At 39.7% G+C, this 17,663-nt stretch overlaps 1 protein-coding gene across 1 annotated transcript in view; it reads left to right on the top strand.

The window, feature by feature from the left end:
- The window catches only part of MTMR9 (myotubularin related protein 9), a 60,532-nt gene that overhangs the window by 12,787 nt on the left and 30,082 nt on the right, over positions 1-17,663 (top strand). The window contains exons 2-3 of the mRNA XM_065907812.1: positions 11,297-11,405; positions 15,478-15,603. Coding sequence (XP_065763884.1) covers positions 11,297-11,405; positions 15,478-15,603 — 235 coding nt within the window. The remainder of the gene's footprint in view (positions 1-11,296; positions 11,406-15,477; positions 15,604-17,663) is intronic.

Genomic DNA, 17,663 nt, shown 5'->3' with positions numbered 1-17,663 from the left:
GTTGTTTTTGAATGCCCTGATCTTTAGTGTCTGGTTCCTGAAAGAGGAAAAGTGAAGAATGAAGAGAACTGAGGAGAGAGCCGACTGTCTAAATCCACTGGAAGTCATCATTTGGAGGTGGGGGCAGCTTACGACAATGGCAGGAATTGCAACAGTGGCTGCCTGCCTCTTTGCACCTCTGTGATCAGAATTAGCAATCAGCGATCATAGCACAGATCTCTGGTGTTTGAAGAATAGGGTCCTCTCTTCCCATCTTGGCTCCTGTAAAGTGTTGCTCTAGGAACATGTACACAGCTGCCTGCCACTTGGCTAGGGGTGGGGAATGGGTAGCTGCTCTTTTATTAAGAGCTGAATTTATACCAAACTAACTGCAATTTACTGTCCAAGTCTTTCCCTAGAAGTTTAATAGACATGAGCGTTCCAAAGTAGTTACATCAGAGAGATTCTGGAAGTGCAGTTATCCGGGTGGGAAGAGAGTTCTTATTTCTTCTGATCCCACTGTCTTCCAGAGTCTTTTGCTTTTACTGAGTTGTGAGGTGTTTAAGTGGATTGTGATCCAAGTCCTTTATCAAGTATAAGATTCACAAATGTTCTCTCAGTCTGTGGTTTGACTTTTTATTCTCTTTAACTGTGTCTTTCAGAGAGCAAATGTTTAAAGCAATACAATTTATAGTTCTTTTGTAGACTGGGCTCATGATATCTTACCTAAGAAATCTTTGCCTAACCAGAGGTCACAAAGATTTTCTCCCAGGTTTTCTTCTAGAAGCTTTATAGTTTTAGGGTTTTGGATATATGATCCATTTTTAGTTGGTTTTCTGTATGGTTCCTATAAAGATACAAAATCTTTTTTTCCGTATAGCTGTCTCATTGTTGTGGCACCATTTCTTGAAAAGCCTGCCCTTTCTTCAGTGAATTGTTTTGTGCTCATTTGTCCACATATAAGTGAGTATATTTCTAGACTTTCTTCTCTGTTGTGTGGATCTGTTTGCTGCTATTGCTGCCACAATGTTAAAGTATCTTTAGATATCCAGTTTTGTTGTTACTCATACTTGTTTTGGTTATTTGAAGTAATTTGCATTTCCATGTGAATTTTTTAAAATTTAGTTCTTTATTTATTTTTGGGTACACAGTGCAGCTGGTAGGATCTTAGTTCCCTGACCGGGGATTGAACCTGCACTTGCTGCAGTGAAAGCACAACATCCTAACCGCTGGACCACCAGAGAATTCCTCCCTGTGAATTTACTTTTTGTTTTGTATTAATTTTTTTGCCTGTTGGAATGTAATTGCTTTACAATGTTGTGTTAGTTTCTGCTCTACAGCGTGAATCAGCCATATGTATACCGATGCCCCCTCGCCGTTGGACCCTCCCTCCCACCCCTCTGGGGTCTTCAGAGAGCAGCACTGAGCTGCCCCCGTGCTGCGGAGCAGCTCCCTGCCGGCTCGCGTTACACACGAGAGAGTGAGTGTGTCAGCGCGCCGCTCTCCCTCTGCCCCCCTCGTGCCCCTCCCGCTGCGTCCACAATCCCTCTCTGTCTGCGCCTGTCCCTGCCCTGCGAACAGCGCAGCAATGCCATCTTCCTAGATTCCCTGTATATGCATTAATAGACAGTGTTTGTGTTTCTGATTCTGACTCAGTTCACTCTGTATGACAGGTCTGGGTTCATCCACCTTAACAGAACTGACTCAATTTCATTCCATCTTCTGGCTGAGTAATATTCCCTTGTTTATTTGTACCACATCACCTTTATACATTTGTCTCTTGATGGCCGTCTTGGTTGCTTCCATGTCCCGGCTGTTGTAAACAGTGCTGCATCTGCATGAACATTGGGATCCTTACGTTTTTGGGGGTTGTGTTTTTCTCAGGGTATGTGCCTAGTAGTGGTATTCTTGGGTCGTATGGTAGATCTGTATTTAGCTTCTTAAGGAGCCTCCATACTGTTCTCTACAGTGGCTATGCCAGTTTACATGCCCACCAGCGCTGTAAGGGGGTCCTTTTCTCCACACCTTCTCCAGCATTATTGTTTGTAGATTTTTTTGAAGATGGCCATTTTGGCTGATGTGAGGTATGATACCTTATTGTAGTTTTGATTTCTGTTTTTCTAATAATTAGTGATGTTGAGCATCTTTTCTTGTGTTTGTTAGCTATCAGTATGTCTTCTTTGGAGAGATGTCTGTTTAGGACTTTTGCCCATTTTGATTGGACTATTATATATATATATATATGCTCCATTAGTTGTTTGTATTTAAGGAGATTAATCCTTTGTCAGTACTTTGTTTGCAAAAAGTTTCTCGCATTTTGAGGGTTGTCTTTTCTTCTTGTTTATGGTTTCTTTTGTTGTGCCAAAGCTTTTAAGTTTAATTAGGTCTCAATTATTTATTTTTTGTTTTTATTTTCATTATTCTAGAAGGTTGGTCAAAAAAGATCTTGCTCTGATTTATGTCAAAGAGTGATTTTTTTCCTGTTTTCAGCTAAGAGTTTTGTAGTATCTGATCTTACATTCAGGTCTTTAATCCATTTTAAGTTTATTTTTTTTTTTTAAGTTTATTTTTGTGTGTGGTGTTAGGGAGTGTTCTGATTTCATTCCCGCTGTCCAGATTTCCCAGCACCACTTATTGAAGAGGCTGTTTTTTCTCCATTGTATATTCTTGCCTCCTTTGTTGTAGATCAGGTGATCACAGGTGCTTGGGTTTATCTCTGGGCTTTCTGTCTTATTCCATTGGTCTATATTTCTGTTTTTGTGCCAGGACCATACTGTTGATTACTGTAACTTTGTAATGTAGTTTGAAATTGCAGAGCCTGATTCCGCCACCTCTGTTTTTTTTCCTCAACTTTGCTTTGACTATTCGGGGTCTTTTGTGTTTCCTTACAAATTGTAAATTTTTTTGTTCTAATTCTCTGAAGACTGCCAGTAATTTTGATAGAAAATGCATTGAATCTGTAGATGGCTTTGGGTAGTATCAGTTCAGTTCAGGTGCTCAGTTGAGTCTGACACTGAGACCCCATGGACTGCAGCACACCAGACTTCCCTGCCCATCACCAACTCCCAGAGCTTGCTCAAACTCATGTCCATTGAGTCGGTGTTGCCATCCAACCATCTCATCCTCTGTCGTCCCCTTCTCCTCTTGCCCTCAATCTCTTCCAGCATCAGGGTCTTTCATAATGAGTCAGTTCATCGCATCAGGTGGCCAAAGGATTGGAGCTTCAGCATCAGTCAGTCCTTCCAATGAATACTCAGAATTGATTTCCTTAAGGATTGACTGGTTTGATCTCCTTGCAGTTCAAGGGACTCTCAAGAGTCTTCAGTGTCACAGTTCAAAAGCATCAATTCTTCGGCATTAGTCATGGTATATTTTTCACCTGTTTGTGTCTTCTTTCATTTCTTTCATCAGTATTTTATGGTTTTCTGAGTACAGGTCTTTTCTTTCCTTAGGTAAATTTATTTGTGGGTGTTTTATTCCTTTGTTATGATGGTAAATGGGATTGTTTCCTTCATCTCACTTTCTGTGCATTCATCATTTATTTTTGACTGCACTGGGTCTTTGTTGCTGCGTGTGGGCGCTCTCTAATTGCAGTGCATGGGCTTCTCATTGTGGTGGCATCTCTTGTTTTGGAGCTTAAGCTCTAGGCTCATGGGGTTCAGTTGTTGCCCTGCATGGACTCAAGTGTTGCGGCTTGCGGTCTCTCTAGGAGAGTGCTGGCTTGGTAGTTGTGGTACACAGGCTTAGTTGCTCCATGATACATGGGATCTTCCTGGACCAGGGATTGAACCTGTGGCACCTGCATTGCAGGTGGATTCTTAACCACTGGACCACCAGGGAAGCCCTGTGCATTAATTTTGTATCTTGAAACTATCAAACTCATTGATGAGGTCCAGTAGTTTTCTGGTGGAATCTTCAGGATTTTCTGTGTATAGTAACATGTCATTTGCAAACAGTGACAGTTTTACTTCTTTTTTTCCAATTTGTATTTCGTTTATTTCTTTTTTTTCTCTGATTGCCGGAGCCAGGACTTCCAAAACTGTGTTGAATAAGAGTGGTGAGAGTGGACATCCTTGTCTTGTTCCTGATCATAGGGAAAATGCTTTCATTTCTGTTTTTCACCATTGAGAATGATATTTGCTGTGGGTTTGTCATATATGGTTTTTATTATGTTGAGGTAGGTTCCCTCTGTGGCCATTTTCTGGAGTTTTTATCATACTGTGAAGTTGCTCAGTCATGTCCAATTCTTTGTGATCCCATGGACCGTAACCTACCAGGCTCCTCTGTCCATGGGATTTTCCAGGCAAGAATACTGGAGTGGGTTGCCATTTCCTTCTCCAGGAGATCTTCCCAACCCAAGGACTGAAAACCGGTCTCCCACGTCTGAGCCAGGTGTTAAATTTTGTCAAAAAGCTTTTTTTGAATCTATTGAAATGACCATATGATTTTTATTCTTTCATTTGTTAACATGGTATGTCACATTGATCGATCTGTGTATTTTGAAGAATGTGTGCATTCTTGGGATAAACTTCACTTGAGCATGGTATATGATCCTTTTAATGTGTGGTTGGATAGTTTGTTGCTGCTCTGTCCTTAAGTCATGTTTATCTCTTTGGGATCCCACGCACCACAGCATGCCAGACCCCCTGTCCTTCAGTATACTCCCAGATGCTCAGATTCATGTCAATTGAGTCAATGATGCTATCTGACCATCTCACCCTTTATCACCCCCTTCTTTTTGTGCTTTCAATCTTTCCCAGCATCAGGGTCTTTTCCAATGAGTCGGCTCTTCACATCAGGTGGCCAAAGGTGCTTCAGCTTCAGCATCAGGCCTTCCAATGAGTATTCAGGACTGATTTCCTTTAGGATTGACTGGATTGATCTTGCTCACCACGGACTCTCAAGGGTCTTCTCCAGCACCACAGTTTGAAAGCATCAGTTCTTCAGTACTCAGCCTTCTTTATGGTCTAGCTGTCACATCTGTATGTGACTACTAGAAAAACCATAGCTTTGAGTATACGTTCCTTTGTCAGCAAAGTGATGTCTCTGCTTTTTAATATGTTGACTAGGTTTGTCATAGCTTTCCTTCCAAGCAGCAAGCATCCTTTGGCTTCGTGGCTGCAGTCACTGTTCACTTAAGTAGTTGTGCGCACTGGCCTAGCTGCCCCATGGCATGCGGGGTCTTCCTGAACCAGGGTTGAACTCATAGCCCCTGCACTGGCAGGAAGGTTCTTAACCACGGGGTTACTAGGGAAATCCCAGCCAGTTGTGATTTCGGTCCAGATTGTGGTGAATCTGTTGATAAAGGAACTTGGTGAGAGCTAGCATCTGACACCTTAATACTGAGTATTCTGACAGTGAACAAACCTGTTGCTCCATTTATCCTATTTAAGGCTCAAATATTTTCAGCAGTGTGTGATATTTTTCACTCTAGATCTTTTACATCGTTTGTTAGAACTTCTCCTATGTATTTCATATTTTGATGCTATTTCAAGTGGTATTTTTAAAATTTCTACTTCCTATTACTTACTTGTATTAATCAAAACTTTCTGTATTTTATGATACGTTGTCATCTTAGGGCTTGCCATTCTCAAGGTTAGCTAATTTCTTTTGTTATTGTTGTTTTGTTGTTGTTTAGTCGTGTCCCACTCTTGCTACCCCATGAACTGTATGTAGCCCACCAGGCTCCTCTGCCCGTGGAATACTGGAGTGAGTTGCCATTTCCTTCTCCAAGGGATCTTCCTGACCCAGAGGTTGATCTTTAGTTTCCTTCTTGACAGGTCATTTCTTTACTACTGAGCCACTTGGGAAGCTAGCTTATTTCCAGAGAGAGCAAATAATTTGCTTACTAGCCTGCCATTGATATGCAAGCTATTGATTTTTGTATATTTTTGTATCCTTCAGCTTTACTAAATTCATTTACTCAAATAGCTTTTTTTAAAAATAACTTTCTTCAGATTTTCTAAATAGGCAGTTATCTACAACTAAAAACAGTGTTATTTCTTCCATTTCAACCTAGATGCCACTTGTTTTCTTGCCCTGTAGCACTGGATGTAACTGGTAGTACAATGTTTTTATTTTTAAAAATCTTAAAAAACCAATCTTTGGCTGTCCTGGGTCTTTGCTGCTGCTCACGGGCTTTCTCTAGTGGCAGCTCGAGGGGCCTGCTCTTGGGCTTCGCACTGCGGTGGCCTCTCTCTGCAGAACACAAGGCTCCGGAGCTCTCGGGCCTCCGCCGTTGCAGCACTTGGGCTCGGCACTCGTGGCTCACAGGCTGTAGAGCAGGTTCACTAGCTGTGGGGCCCGGGCTTAGCTGTTGGCAGCACGCGCGATCTTCCCAGACCAGGGATCGAACACGTGTCCCCTGCATTGCAAGGAAGATTCTTAACCACTGGACCACCATGGAAGCCCCTGGTTCCACAGTGTTGAATAGAAGTGGTAAGAGTGAAATCTTAGTAGTATTGCTGGTGTTGGTGAGAAAGCATTCAGCCTTTTACCATTAAGTATACTCTTAGTGGTAGAGTTGCTTTTGGTAAATGCTGTATTTTAGGTTGAAGAAGTTCACTTCTGTTCTTCGTTGGCTGAGAGTTGGGTTGTTTTGTTTCATTTTAAAATCTTGAATGGCTGTTGGATTTTGTCATGCATTTTCTATATCTGCTGAGATGAGCATATGGTTTTTCTTTTTCAGTTTAATACAGTAACTTACTTTGTTAAAACTACCATGCATTTCTGGAATAAACCTCAGTTACTCATGATTATTCTTTATTGTTGGATTTAACTTGCTAATGTTTTTAGAAATTTTATATCTAGTTCATGAGAGCTGCTGGTTTGTAGTTGTCTTGTCGTGTCTTTGGTTTTTGTGTTAGGAAAATGCCAGAGTTTAGGTGTGAGTTGAGAAGAATGTTTCTTCTTCAATTTTCTGGAAGAATTTTTCTTGACTTGATAGTATTTTTTCCTTAAATATTTTTTGGAATTCATCAGTGAAGCCACCCAGGACTGGAGTTTTCTTTGTGGGAAACATTTTAATGAAAATTTCAGTTTATTTATCAGATAAAGAATTAACCAAGTTATTTGTTCTTGAATGATCTTTAGTTGTGTCTTCTTTGAAGTTTGTCCATATCATTTACGTTTTTGAATTTATTGGCATAAAATTGTCCCTGATATTCCCTCAGTATTTTTAGTGTCTGTGGAGTCTGTGTGACTGTAACCTCTCATTTCTGGCATTGTTAGGTTGTGACTTTCTTTTTTCCTAGTGTCTGCCTAGGAGATCGTCACCCTTAAGTGATCTTTTGAAGCAGTCGCTTTTGCTTTGTTTTTCCCTACAATCTTCTCTTGTCTCTTTTTTTTTTTTTTTTTTTTTTTAAATTTTTTCCTCTCTTATCTTTGTTATTTAATATTTTCTGCTTTGGATTCAACTTGCTGGTATATTTCTAGTATAGTGGAATCTGAGGTCAGTAATTTGAGACCCAAATTTTCTTCATTAATTTCCTTCTTTCCTAATATAGATGGTCTTCTCAGACTATCAGCCCCTCCCAATTCTCTGCCTTCACTATAACTTGGAAAATCTCAAAACAGTACTTTGGGACAATCATCAGACTCATCTTGTTTCTCATCTCCCAGAGATCTTTGTTCGATGTCTGAAAAATTGTTGTTTGATGTTCAGTGTCTTGAAAATGGTTCTTCCTTATATTTTGCCTCCTTATTTTAGTTGTTTCAGGTAGTAGGGTAAATATGGTCACTGAAATTCAAACTTTGCCAGAAGTGGAAGTGACAAGAATATGAATTTTCAAAATATACTTTATAAGAGGCATTCCACTGTGTTGATCAGTTGTGGATCTCTGATGGAATTTTCTTTGCTAGGATTTGACCCATGTTGATAATTTTCGCTTATCCAAATTCACAGTGCAGTAATGTTGGGCATGGGGGTATTTACAGAATTCAGGACGAGTAGCTGTAGGAGTCTTCTTCCTAAACGAGGCACAGTATAAATAAAATTACCAGTTCCGGATCAGTATACGAAGTCATAGTTCAGGGAATATTCACAAGTATTAATGTGAAAGAATTGGGGCAATTGGTGGCAAAGCAAAAGGAAAATCAGGTCTATCAACAAGTGTAGACAAATGAAAACAACAGGAAAAGGAAGACAAAAATCCGAACTAAGGTAAAACAAATTTATTCAAAACTTACTGATAACAAAATTTATGATTAGATATGGCATTTACTCCGAAGTTTTCCTAGACTTAGAATAGATATTGCAAGTTAATAGGTTTTAAAGGCTGGAGAAAGAAGATACTTATTTTTAAAACCAACTGTTGCAAATTTGGAAGGAAGTAAAATCTGAAATGAACAGTTTTTCCTATGCTTCAGAAATATCTCTATACAAACAATACATCAACTACAGATTTATTTTTCTTATTCTTTGAAGTAAGACTCCTAATAATCTCCACTAAATGAGTTGGCCTAGTGTGAATGACTTTATATATTAAAAAAATTTTAATATATGTATTTTAAGTAATTCATGGCTCAAATTTTAATGATGGAGGCATGAGATTCTTCCTTCATTAAACTAATAAGGGAGAAGGAAGTTGAATATAGGCACACAGCAGAGGTGTTGGACGTTTGGTAGTCTGGATATTCACATAAATATCACCTCAATAAATCACATTAATTTTTTGGTTTCCCAATGCATATAAAAGTTGTGATACACTATACTGTAGTCTGTTAACTGTGCAATAGCATTATATCTGAAAAAAAATTTTTTTAATTTAAAAATACTTTATTGCTAAACAAAATGCCAGTTATCATCTGAGCCTTCAGTGAGTTGTAACCTTTTTGCCAGTGGAGGGTCTTGCCTCAATGCTGATGAACCCTGACTGATCAGAGTGGTGGGTGCTCAGGGTTGAGGTGGCTCTAACAATTTCTTAAAATAAGACAAAAGTGAAGTTTACCACATTGATGGACTGTTTGCTTTCATGAACAATCTCTGTGAAGTGTGCAGTGTGCTGTTTGCATTTTTCCCCACAGTAGAACTTTTCTCAAAATTAGAATCAGTCTTCTCAAACCTTCTTGGTGCTTTATCAGCTAAGCTTACATAATATTCAGATTTCCTTGTTGTCATTTCAACAGTCTTTACCAGGGGTAGACTCCATTTCAAGAAAACACTTGGTTCAACTCCTTGAACATGTGGTTCAACTTCACATGCTACTTCTAATTCTATTTCTCTTGCTATTTCCACCACATCTGCAGTGACTTCCTCCACTGAAGTCTTGAACGCCTCAACATCATCCATCAGGGTTAGAATCAGCTTCTTCCAAACTCCTGTTAATGTTAATGTTTTGACCTCTTCCGTGAAGCATGAATATTCTTAATGGCATCTAGAGTGGTGAATCCTTTCCAGAGGTTTGCAGTTTACTTTGCCCGGTTCCATTAGAAGAATCACTATGTATGGCAGCTATAGTCCAATGAAATATATTTCTTAAGTAATAAGATTTGAAAATCAAGTCGGATCCACAGTCTCCAGAATGGGCATTGTGTTAACCGGCATGAAAACAACATGTATGTCATTGTATGTCTCCATCAGATAGTAGGTGACCAGGTGCCTTGTCAGTGAGTAGCAGTGTTTTGAAAAGAATCTTTCTTTCTGAACAGTGGATCTCAACAGTGAGCTTAACATTTTCAGTAAACCTTGCTGTAAAAAGATGTGCCGTCATCCAGACTTTGTCGTTCCATTTATAGAGCACAGGCAGAATAGATGTAACGTAATTTTTCAGGGCCCTAGGACTTTGGAAATGGTAAATGAGCATTGGCATCAGCTTTAATTCACCACTCACATTATCCCCACAGAGGAGAGTATATCTGCCCTTAAAATCTTTGAAGCCAGGCATTGACTTCTTTCTAGCTGTGAAAGTCCTAGATGCCATCTTCTTCCAATATAAGGCTGTTTTTTGGAAAAGTTTCATGTATTTTTGGCTGTGCTGGGTCTTCCTTGCTGGGCTGCGGCGAGCAGGGGCGTCTCTTCACTGCGGTGCGTGGCTCCTCGTTGCGCTGGCTTCTCTTGCTGTGGAGCACGGGCTCTCGGGCGCACGAGCGTCAGTAGTTGTGGCTCCCCGGCTCCAGAGCACAGGCTCAGCAGTTGTGGGGCATCGGCTTAGTTGCTTCACAGCGTGTGGGATCTTCCTGGGCCAGGTATCGAACCCGTGTCTCCTGCATTGGCAGGTGGATTCTTTACCACCGAGCCACTAGCAAAGCCCTAGGCTGTTCTGTCTACATTGAAAATCTGTTGTTTAATGCAGCCACCTTCATGAATTACCTTAACTGTGTCTGGATAACTTGCTGCTGCTTCTGCATCAGCACTTGCTGCTTTCCTTTTATGTGATGGAGACAGCTTCTTTCCTTAAATCTCATGAATAAACCTCTGCTTGCTTCGGACTTTTCTTTCATAGGTTTCTTTCCTGTCGCCATCTTTAGGGAATTAGAGTTAGGGCCTTGCTCTGGATTAGGCTTTGACTTAAGGGAATGTTATGACTGATTGATCTTAAAACTTTCTATCAGCACTTAGGCTATTTTTGTTTTCTTATCATTGTTATTTTCACTGGAGTAACAGCTTTAATTTCCTTCAAGGACTTTCCTTTGCATTCACAACTTGCTAACTATTTGGCATAAGAGCCCTAACTTTTGGCCTATTTCAACTGACATGGCTTCCTTACTAAGCCTAATCTTTTTTAGCTTTTGATGTAAAAGTGAGATGTGTGACTCTTCCTTGCATTTGAGCTCTTAGAGGGCATTATAGGGTTATTAATTGGCTTGATTTCAATATTGTTGTGTCTAAGGAAATAGGGAGGCTTTAGGAGAGGGAGGAAGATAGGAAGCAGCCAGTTGGTGTAGCAGTCAGAAGACACTTACTTATCAGTTAAGTTTGCTGTCATATATGGGCATGGTTACTGGTGCCCCCAGACAGTTACAGTAGTAATATCAAAGACCACTGATCACAAAGCACCATGACAAGTATAACAAGATAGCAACAACAATAATAAGGCGTGGAATATTGTAACAGTTACCAAAATATGATGCAGAGAGACGAAGTGAGCAAATGCTGTTAGAAAAGTGGTGCCAATAGACTTGCTGGACAGAGTTGCAACAAACATTCAATCTTTAAGGAACACACTATCTGGGAAGCTCAATAAAGTGAGTACAATAAAACAAGGTCTGCCTGTATAGCTGGTGATTACAGCTAACCACCTCTTTTTGAAGAAATAATCATATACTTTTGAGTTGGGAGTATATATGTCCCTAAGCATAATTTATGATTTTTTTATAGATTTGTGGGACCACTGGGTACCATCATCATAAAATGTAAGGATTTTCGAATTATTCAATTGGATATTCCTGGAATGGAAGAATGTTTGAATATAGCCAGTTCCATTGAGGTAAGTGTTTTGGAAACAAAATGTGATAAAAGAAGGAACTTTATTTTCTGATTCACTGTAACTCTTATGTTTCTTTTTTAGATAAATATCATTTGAGTCATGTTCTGTGACTCAAATCTGGAAGACTGAATGCAAAGCCTTACCCTGAATCATTGTTACAGGAATGTAAAAAGATTTTATTGACTTATAGCAGTTATTAATGTTACTTATTCTTCTGGGTTCATCTATGTTGTAGCATGTGACAGGATTTCCTTCCCTTTTAAGGCTGAATAACATTCCATTGTGTGTTTATAAATGTTGAGACTTTGAAAATCTTACTTCTTTTGTAAAGCAAGTAATTATCACCAATGATTGTAGTCTTTTGTTTGTTTTTAGTAAATTTGAATTTCCATATATTGTGTTTTCTTGAGATAGGATGTGTTCATTTTATATTTATAGAAATGATATTGAACATATGTCCAGATTACAAATAATAGAAATTTTACTTGGATAATTTAGTGTTTTAATTGAATCAGTTTAGTTCAGTTGCTTAGTCGTGTCTGACTCTTTGCGACCCCATGAACCACAGCACGCCAGGCCTCCCTGTCCATCTACCAACTCCCAGAGTCCACCCAAACCCATGTCCATTGAGTCGGTGATGCCATCCAACCATCCCATCCTCTGTCGTCCCCTTCTCCTCCTGCCCTCAATCTTTCCCAGCATCAGTGTCTTTTCAAATGAGTCAGCTCTTCGCATCAGGTGGCCAAAGTATTGGAGTTTCAGCTTCAACATCAGTCCTTCCAGTGAACACCCAGGACTGATCTCCTTCAGGATGGACTGGTTGGATCTCTGCAGTCCAAGGGACACACTATTTTCTTTCCCACTTTAACCAACTATTTTGGTATATACTCATTTTAAAAATTGCTTTATTTTAAATTGTTACCACTAAATTATAGCAGTTAACTTTATGTTTATAGTATTTTCTAGATAATTATAGAGACACATTGAGTTTTTTTTTCTTTCTGTCTTTGAGTGCCTAATATGGGCTTTGTATGCAGAATAAATGCTATTGGCTTAACTATTAAAAGAAGGCAGAAAGGCTTAAATCTGTAACTAGGATTTCTTTGGCTTTTAAACAAAAACAGAAATAGAAGAACTGTTATGGTACTGAGAAAATGGTATGTAGTGTTTTTCTTTCTGCTTTTGCTAAATTTTTCTTATGAAAATGAGAAGATAAACTGAACTCTTTGTGTTACATATTCATCATTTGGGAATAACATAGGAATGTTGGCTTGGCTGAATTTGTTGACATGAGTGAGAATCATACTAAACCTTCTAGGCTGTTGAAGGGAAATGCTGTCTTGCTCTTTGGGCCAGGTAATGCCACTCACCCACTTCAGTTGAGCATGTTATTTTTTTTTTCAGTTGTGGGGTTGGATTTTCACTGACCCATGCATATTTTTTTTTCTTATCCCTTTTATAACTTGTAAGATAGCCAGTGGATGTTAGTGAAATTGCCTGTGGTGAAGAAACAGGGCAAAAAAGCCTATTACCTGATGGCATTTACTTAGCTTTGTTAGCATTTGACACTAATCAGTTGCTTATTTAGCTATACATATTAAATATTATGTAAAACTCTATAGAAACTGACTGATTATGGAGAAGCCCTTTTGGCTGAAGAGTAGTCGCGGATTCTGAGCCACTCTTGAAATCTGACCTTAGAAAATGAATGCTCTATTGATTGTTTTCACAGCATAGTACATACACATGGTGTACTTGGCCTCTAGCCTTTTCCTGGCATCCAGTTTTCTTTCCTCTGTCCCTCCATATATCATGATATAATTGGGTAGTAATAAGTGAATTCTTATAAAGCATAGTTGAGCTATTCTTTGTTATCAAAGTTCATATACTCAAAATCTGCTACCCTAAGTAGAATCCCATTGGAAGAATAATTGGCAAGTGCTCAGTTTTCTAAATTATTGTAGAAAGTCTGATGAACCATTTTTCTGTGTAGTTTCGGTTGCTTTAGGGTTGAAATGACTTTATTTCTTTGAGTGTTAATGTGTTTAAAGGAAAAGTTCTGTCTCTAGCTGCATGAAATGTAATCATGACAAGTCAGTGCTTACTGCCTGCTGGAATGTTTGTGAACATGGATTTAAAATAATGATTGTATCAGTCACTATTAATATAGTATGGAGGTTCCTCCAGAAATTAAAAAAGGATCTTTCATTGATCCAGCAATCCCACTTCTCGGTGTATATCTGAAGGAAACAAAATGATTGTTTAAAAGAGAAATCTGCATTCCCGTTTATTGCAGCATTATTCATAATATTCAAAGTATATAAAAACCTAAGTGTGTGTTGATGGATGGATGAATAAAGAAAACTGTACACACAGTGAGTGCACATGTGTACATACACACACTCACACACACAGTGGAATATCATTCAGCCATCGAAAAGAAAGCAATCCTGCCAGTTGAAACAACTGCATGAACAATGGCATGAACAAACAGTGAATGAAACTAGACAGCATTGTGCTAACTTAAATAAACCAGACAGAGAAAGACAGATATTGCGTGGTATCACTCATATGTGGAATCTCAAAAATGAACAAGGGAAACACATAGAAACAGAGAGTAGAAAGGTGGTTTCCCGGGGCTAGGGGTGGGTGAAATAGGGAGAGTCTGGTATAAGTTACAGATGTTCAGTTAGAAGACCTGAGAATCCAGTGTGTAACATAGACTGTGGTTGATAACACTATATTATGTAACTGAAATTTGCCAAGAGAGTGGAACTTAAATGTTCTCAAAAGCAACAACAGAAGGTAAATATGTGAGGTGATGGATGTGTTAGTTAACTCAAGAGGGAAACTCTTTTACAGTGTGTTTGTGTATCAAATCATCACATTGTACGTTAGAAATATTTTACATTTTATTTATCAATTTATACTGCAGTAAAGCCGAAAAAAAATTTTAATATTGCAAAGAATATTTTTAAGTAGTAAAATAATAAAATTTTAAAATTAAATAAAGGTTCTACTGGCCTGATCTTTCTGTGACTTGAAGGAGGTAGCTTTACTCTGAGAGCTTGGGGATGTTAGCATGATGTTGGGCCCCTCGCCCCCACAGCCAGGTGTCTCCAAAATTACAGCAGTTTGAATTGTGCTAATTGATTTTGTGCCTTTGTTTTTCTAGCCATAGAAATGCTTTCTAAAGCTCCCCTGGCAGAAGGATGCAACCGCCAGGTGACAGGGGGTGTTCTGTCTCTCAGTCCCTCATCTAGTCAGGGTTCCTTGGCGTTGTACCTCGGGTGACCTGCAGGCTCACTTTGGGGCCACGGAGTTACTGCCCCGGTTTCAGAATGGGTTAGTGTAGCATGCAGGTATGAGGGCATCTGATCACTCTAGGAAGGGAGGGAATTTCACATTAATGGAGGCTACGTGGAGCATATGGTAGCTGAAATTAGAGTTTGTTATGTGTCAGGGACTATTTTAGCCCTGCTGCACACATTCTCTTAATGCCTCAACAACCCTAGGCGTCGCCCTGTGAAGTTATTTCCTCCATTGACAGCTGAGGCATGGAGTGGCCGCATTACGTAATGCCACTGTTGGCGCTGGCATCTGGAACTTGAGTCTAGCAGTCTGACTCTTTGGCTACTAAGCTTTTTCACAATTGCTCAGAAACTCTGGTTTTAAGTAATTTACATATGTAGTTAATAACTGGATTTTGAGCCAAGGCCTTATTGGTTAACTGCAGCCTGTTCTCTAATCCCCAGAAATTTGAACCTTTTCTTTAGGCCTTATTACATGGTATCAGGAAGAAGTTTTTTTCATTTTTCTTCTAGAATAGGTGTGCACATTGTTTTCTTCTTTTGTTCATTCAGCAAATGCTAATAGAGTGTTATGTGCCAGACACCGTGTTAGAGGCTGAAAATAAGGTATAATTGTATCTAGTGATAAATATAATGTTAGAGAAATGAATTAGGTGTCCATCAGTTTAGGCCATATTTGATGAATATCAATTTGGCAGATAGAAAATGTTTGGAATTGTGACATGTTCCTTTTTTCTTTCTTTACTTCTTTTTTCCCCTAGGCATTATCTACCCTGGACTCCATCACTCTGATGTACCCTTTCTTTTACCGGCCCATGTTTGAAGTGATAGAAGATGGCTGGCATTCTTTTCTCCCTGAGCAAGAGTTTGAACTCTACTCTTCAGCTGTGAGTAACTTTTGAGAGAATTAATGGGTAATGAGAAATAACCCAGCACTTTACTGGTGAAAATGATCGCTTCCTTTTGACAAGTAAAAGAAGTATCTATTAGCTATTAGTGCTGCAGCCTCTGCCACTCAAAGATTTGCATAATTGTTCTCGGTGCTACAGCTTAAGTAATTTTCCTTCTAGTAGATTTGCTGATAAAGCATTAAGATCTTCATAAAGATAGTCCTGACCTGTTTTAATTTGGGGGTGTTATAAAAGTGTCCCATAGAAGCAGTTTTATATGTAGTAATTAGGTTCTGAACCATCCCCCCAAAAGTCTGTTGAGCTCACTGTGACCCTGGAGAGCATTAGAAAACAATGTATGTCGATTTCTTTCTGTGGGATAGTTTCTGTGATTTCATGGTTTGGGTTACTAATACCGGTGTACTTCTCCTTTGTCCTTGGATATGGGTATCTGTTTTGGTGGATTCCAGCGTTCTCCTCTTGATGGTGGTTCAATAATTGTGATATCAGTGCCCTCTCAGGAGGAACTGAGCGCATGTCCTCCTACTGTGCCATCTTGAACCAATCTCTGAGTGGGATTTTACTTGCAAAGGTTTTTTGCTTAAACCAAAAGAGAAAATACTTGTGTCTTGCATTGAGAGTACCTTCCCCTTCACTCTTGGCTAGCCAGAATGTACAGATACCTGAAAAAAGAAATGGGCTGTATCTCATTAAGAAAGAACCTAGAGTTGTCCAATAAGTAGATGCTTTTGGTCTTCAAAAAAAAATTTTTTTTAACTTTTTCTACTATACCTCTGTAAATAGGTCCTGAGAGGATCAAGAAGTAGGGACCAGGTGCCATGTAATTTAAAGCACAAAGACATCCATAGCAGCAAAGTGAAAAAGGAAGGGGAATTTTATATTCTTGCGTATAAAGCATTTTTATGTAGCTTGTGGATAGCTACCTGTATTTACATTTATTTTCAAAGTCTTTATAGCATTAAAAACTGCATAGTAAACATTCTCAAATGCATGATGCTTTTCTTTCATATCAGTTAACTACTACCTGATGGCTACCTTAGAGGAATTTGTAGTTCCTTCCTAGGTGGAAAGCAGCAGTCCGAATTTGATCAGGAAGGGAGATGTCTGGATGATTTTCCTGGTTATCCAAAAAATATCAGTGTGAATTATTCATCTTGTAGTTGGTGCCATAAGTGAATCACTCTAAGTCTACATTCAGCAAGCCAACGTTCAGGTCAGTCTCCTGTGCTGTTCAGGAATCCTGTGTGCTGACACCCGTGGTGCGATGGTCCAGCTCCTGCTTGCAGTCTTTACTGCAGGAGGATCTGCAGCGTCACACAGCGCCCCAGTCGGTTACCATGCTGATCCTGAGCTGCGTCGCTGCGCTTAGACCCCGTGCTTCTGATGTGGCCTGTGGCGCTCAGGTTGCCTTGTTCCTCTACTATAAACACTTCTTCAGAGTAAGAAGTTTCGTGTCCCCACTAGGTCTCCTTCCCATAGACTGCGTGTGAGTGTTTCCGTGAGCCTTTCCCCGCGCCTCTGAGCTCGGGCCACGCCCTGTCCTGGCTGCCTCCCTCAGCGGGCCCCTCAGTGTGTCACTGGCCCTCAGAGCGCTCAGTGTAGATGGAACTGTTGCTGATACGGTAAGGCGGCCCGGAGTTGCATGGGCCTCTTTCAGAATTACATTACTAATGAAGGCACAGAGGAAATGACATTATGAGATTTCTGTTAGAGCAAATCAATTCTGCCATAAGGGTGGTGTCGTCTGCATATCTGAGGTTATTGATATTTCTCCTGGCAATCTGGATTCCAGCCTGTGCTTCTTCCAGCCCAGCGTTTCTCATGATGTACTCTGCATAGAAGTTAAATAAGCAGGATGACAATATACAGCCTTGACATTCTCCTTTTCCTATTGGCAACCAGTCTGTTGTTCCATGTCCAGTTCTAACTGTTGTTTCCTGACCTGCATACAGCTTTCTCAAGAGGCAGGTCAGGTGGTTTGGTATTCCCATCTCTTTCAGAATTTTCCACAGTTTGTTGTGGTCCACACAGTCGAA

The sequence above is a fragment of the Muntiacus reevesi genome, chromosome 17 (genome assembly GCF_963930625.1).
Source record: "Muntiacus reevesi chromosome 17, mMunRee1.1, whole genome shotgun sequence".
NCBI classification, from domain to species: Eukaryota; Metazoa; Chordata; class Mammalia; order Artiodactyla; family Cervidae; genus Muntiacus; species Muntiacus reevesi.
Note: the sequence above shows the minus strand (reverse complement) of the source record. Positions and strands in the feature narration are given on the sequence as shown.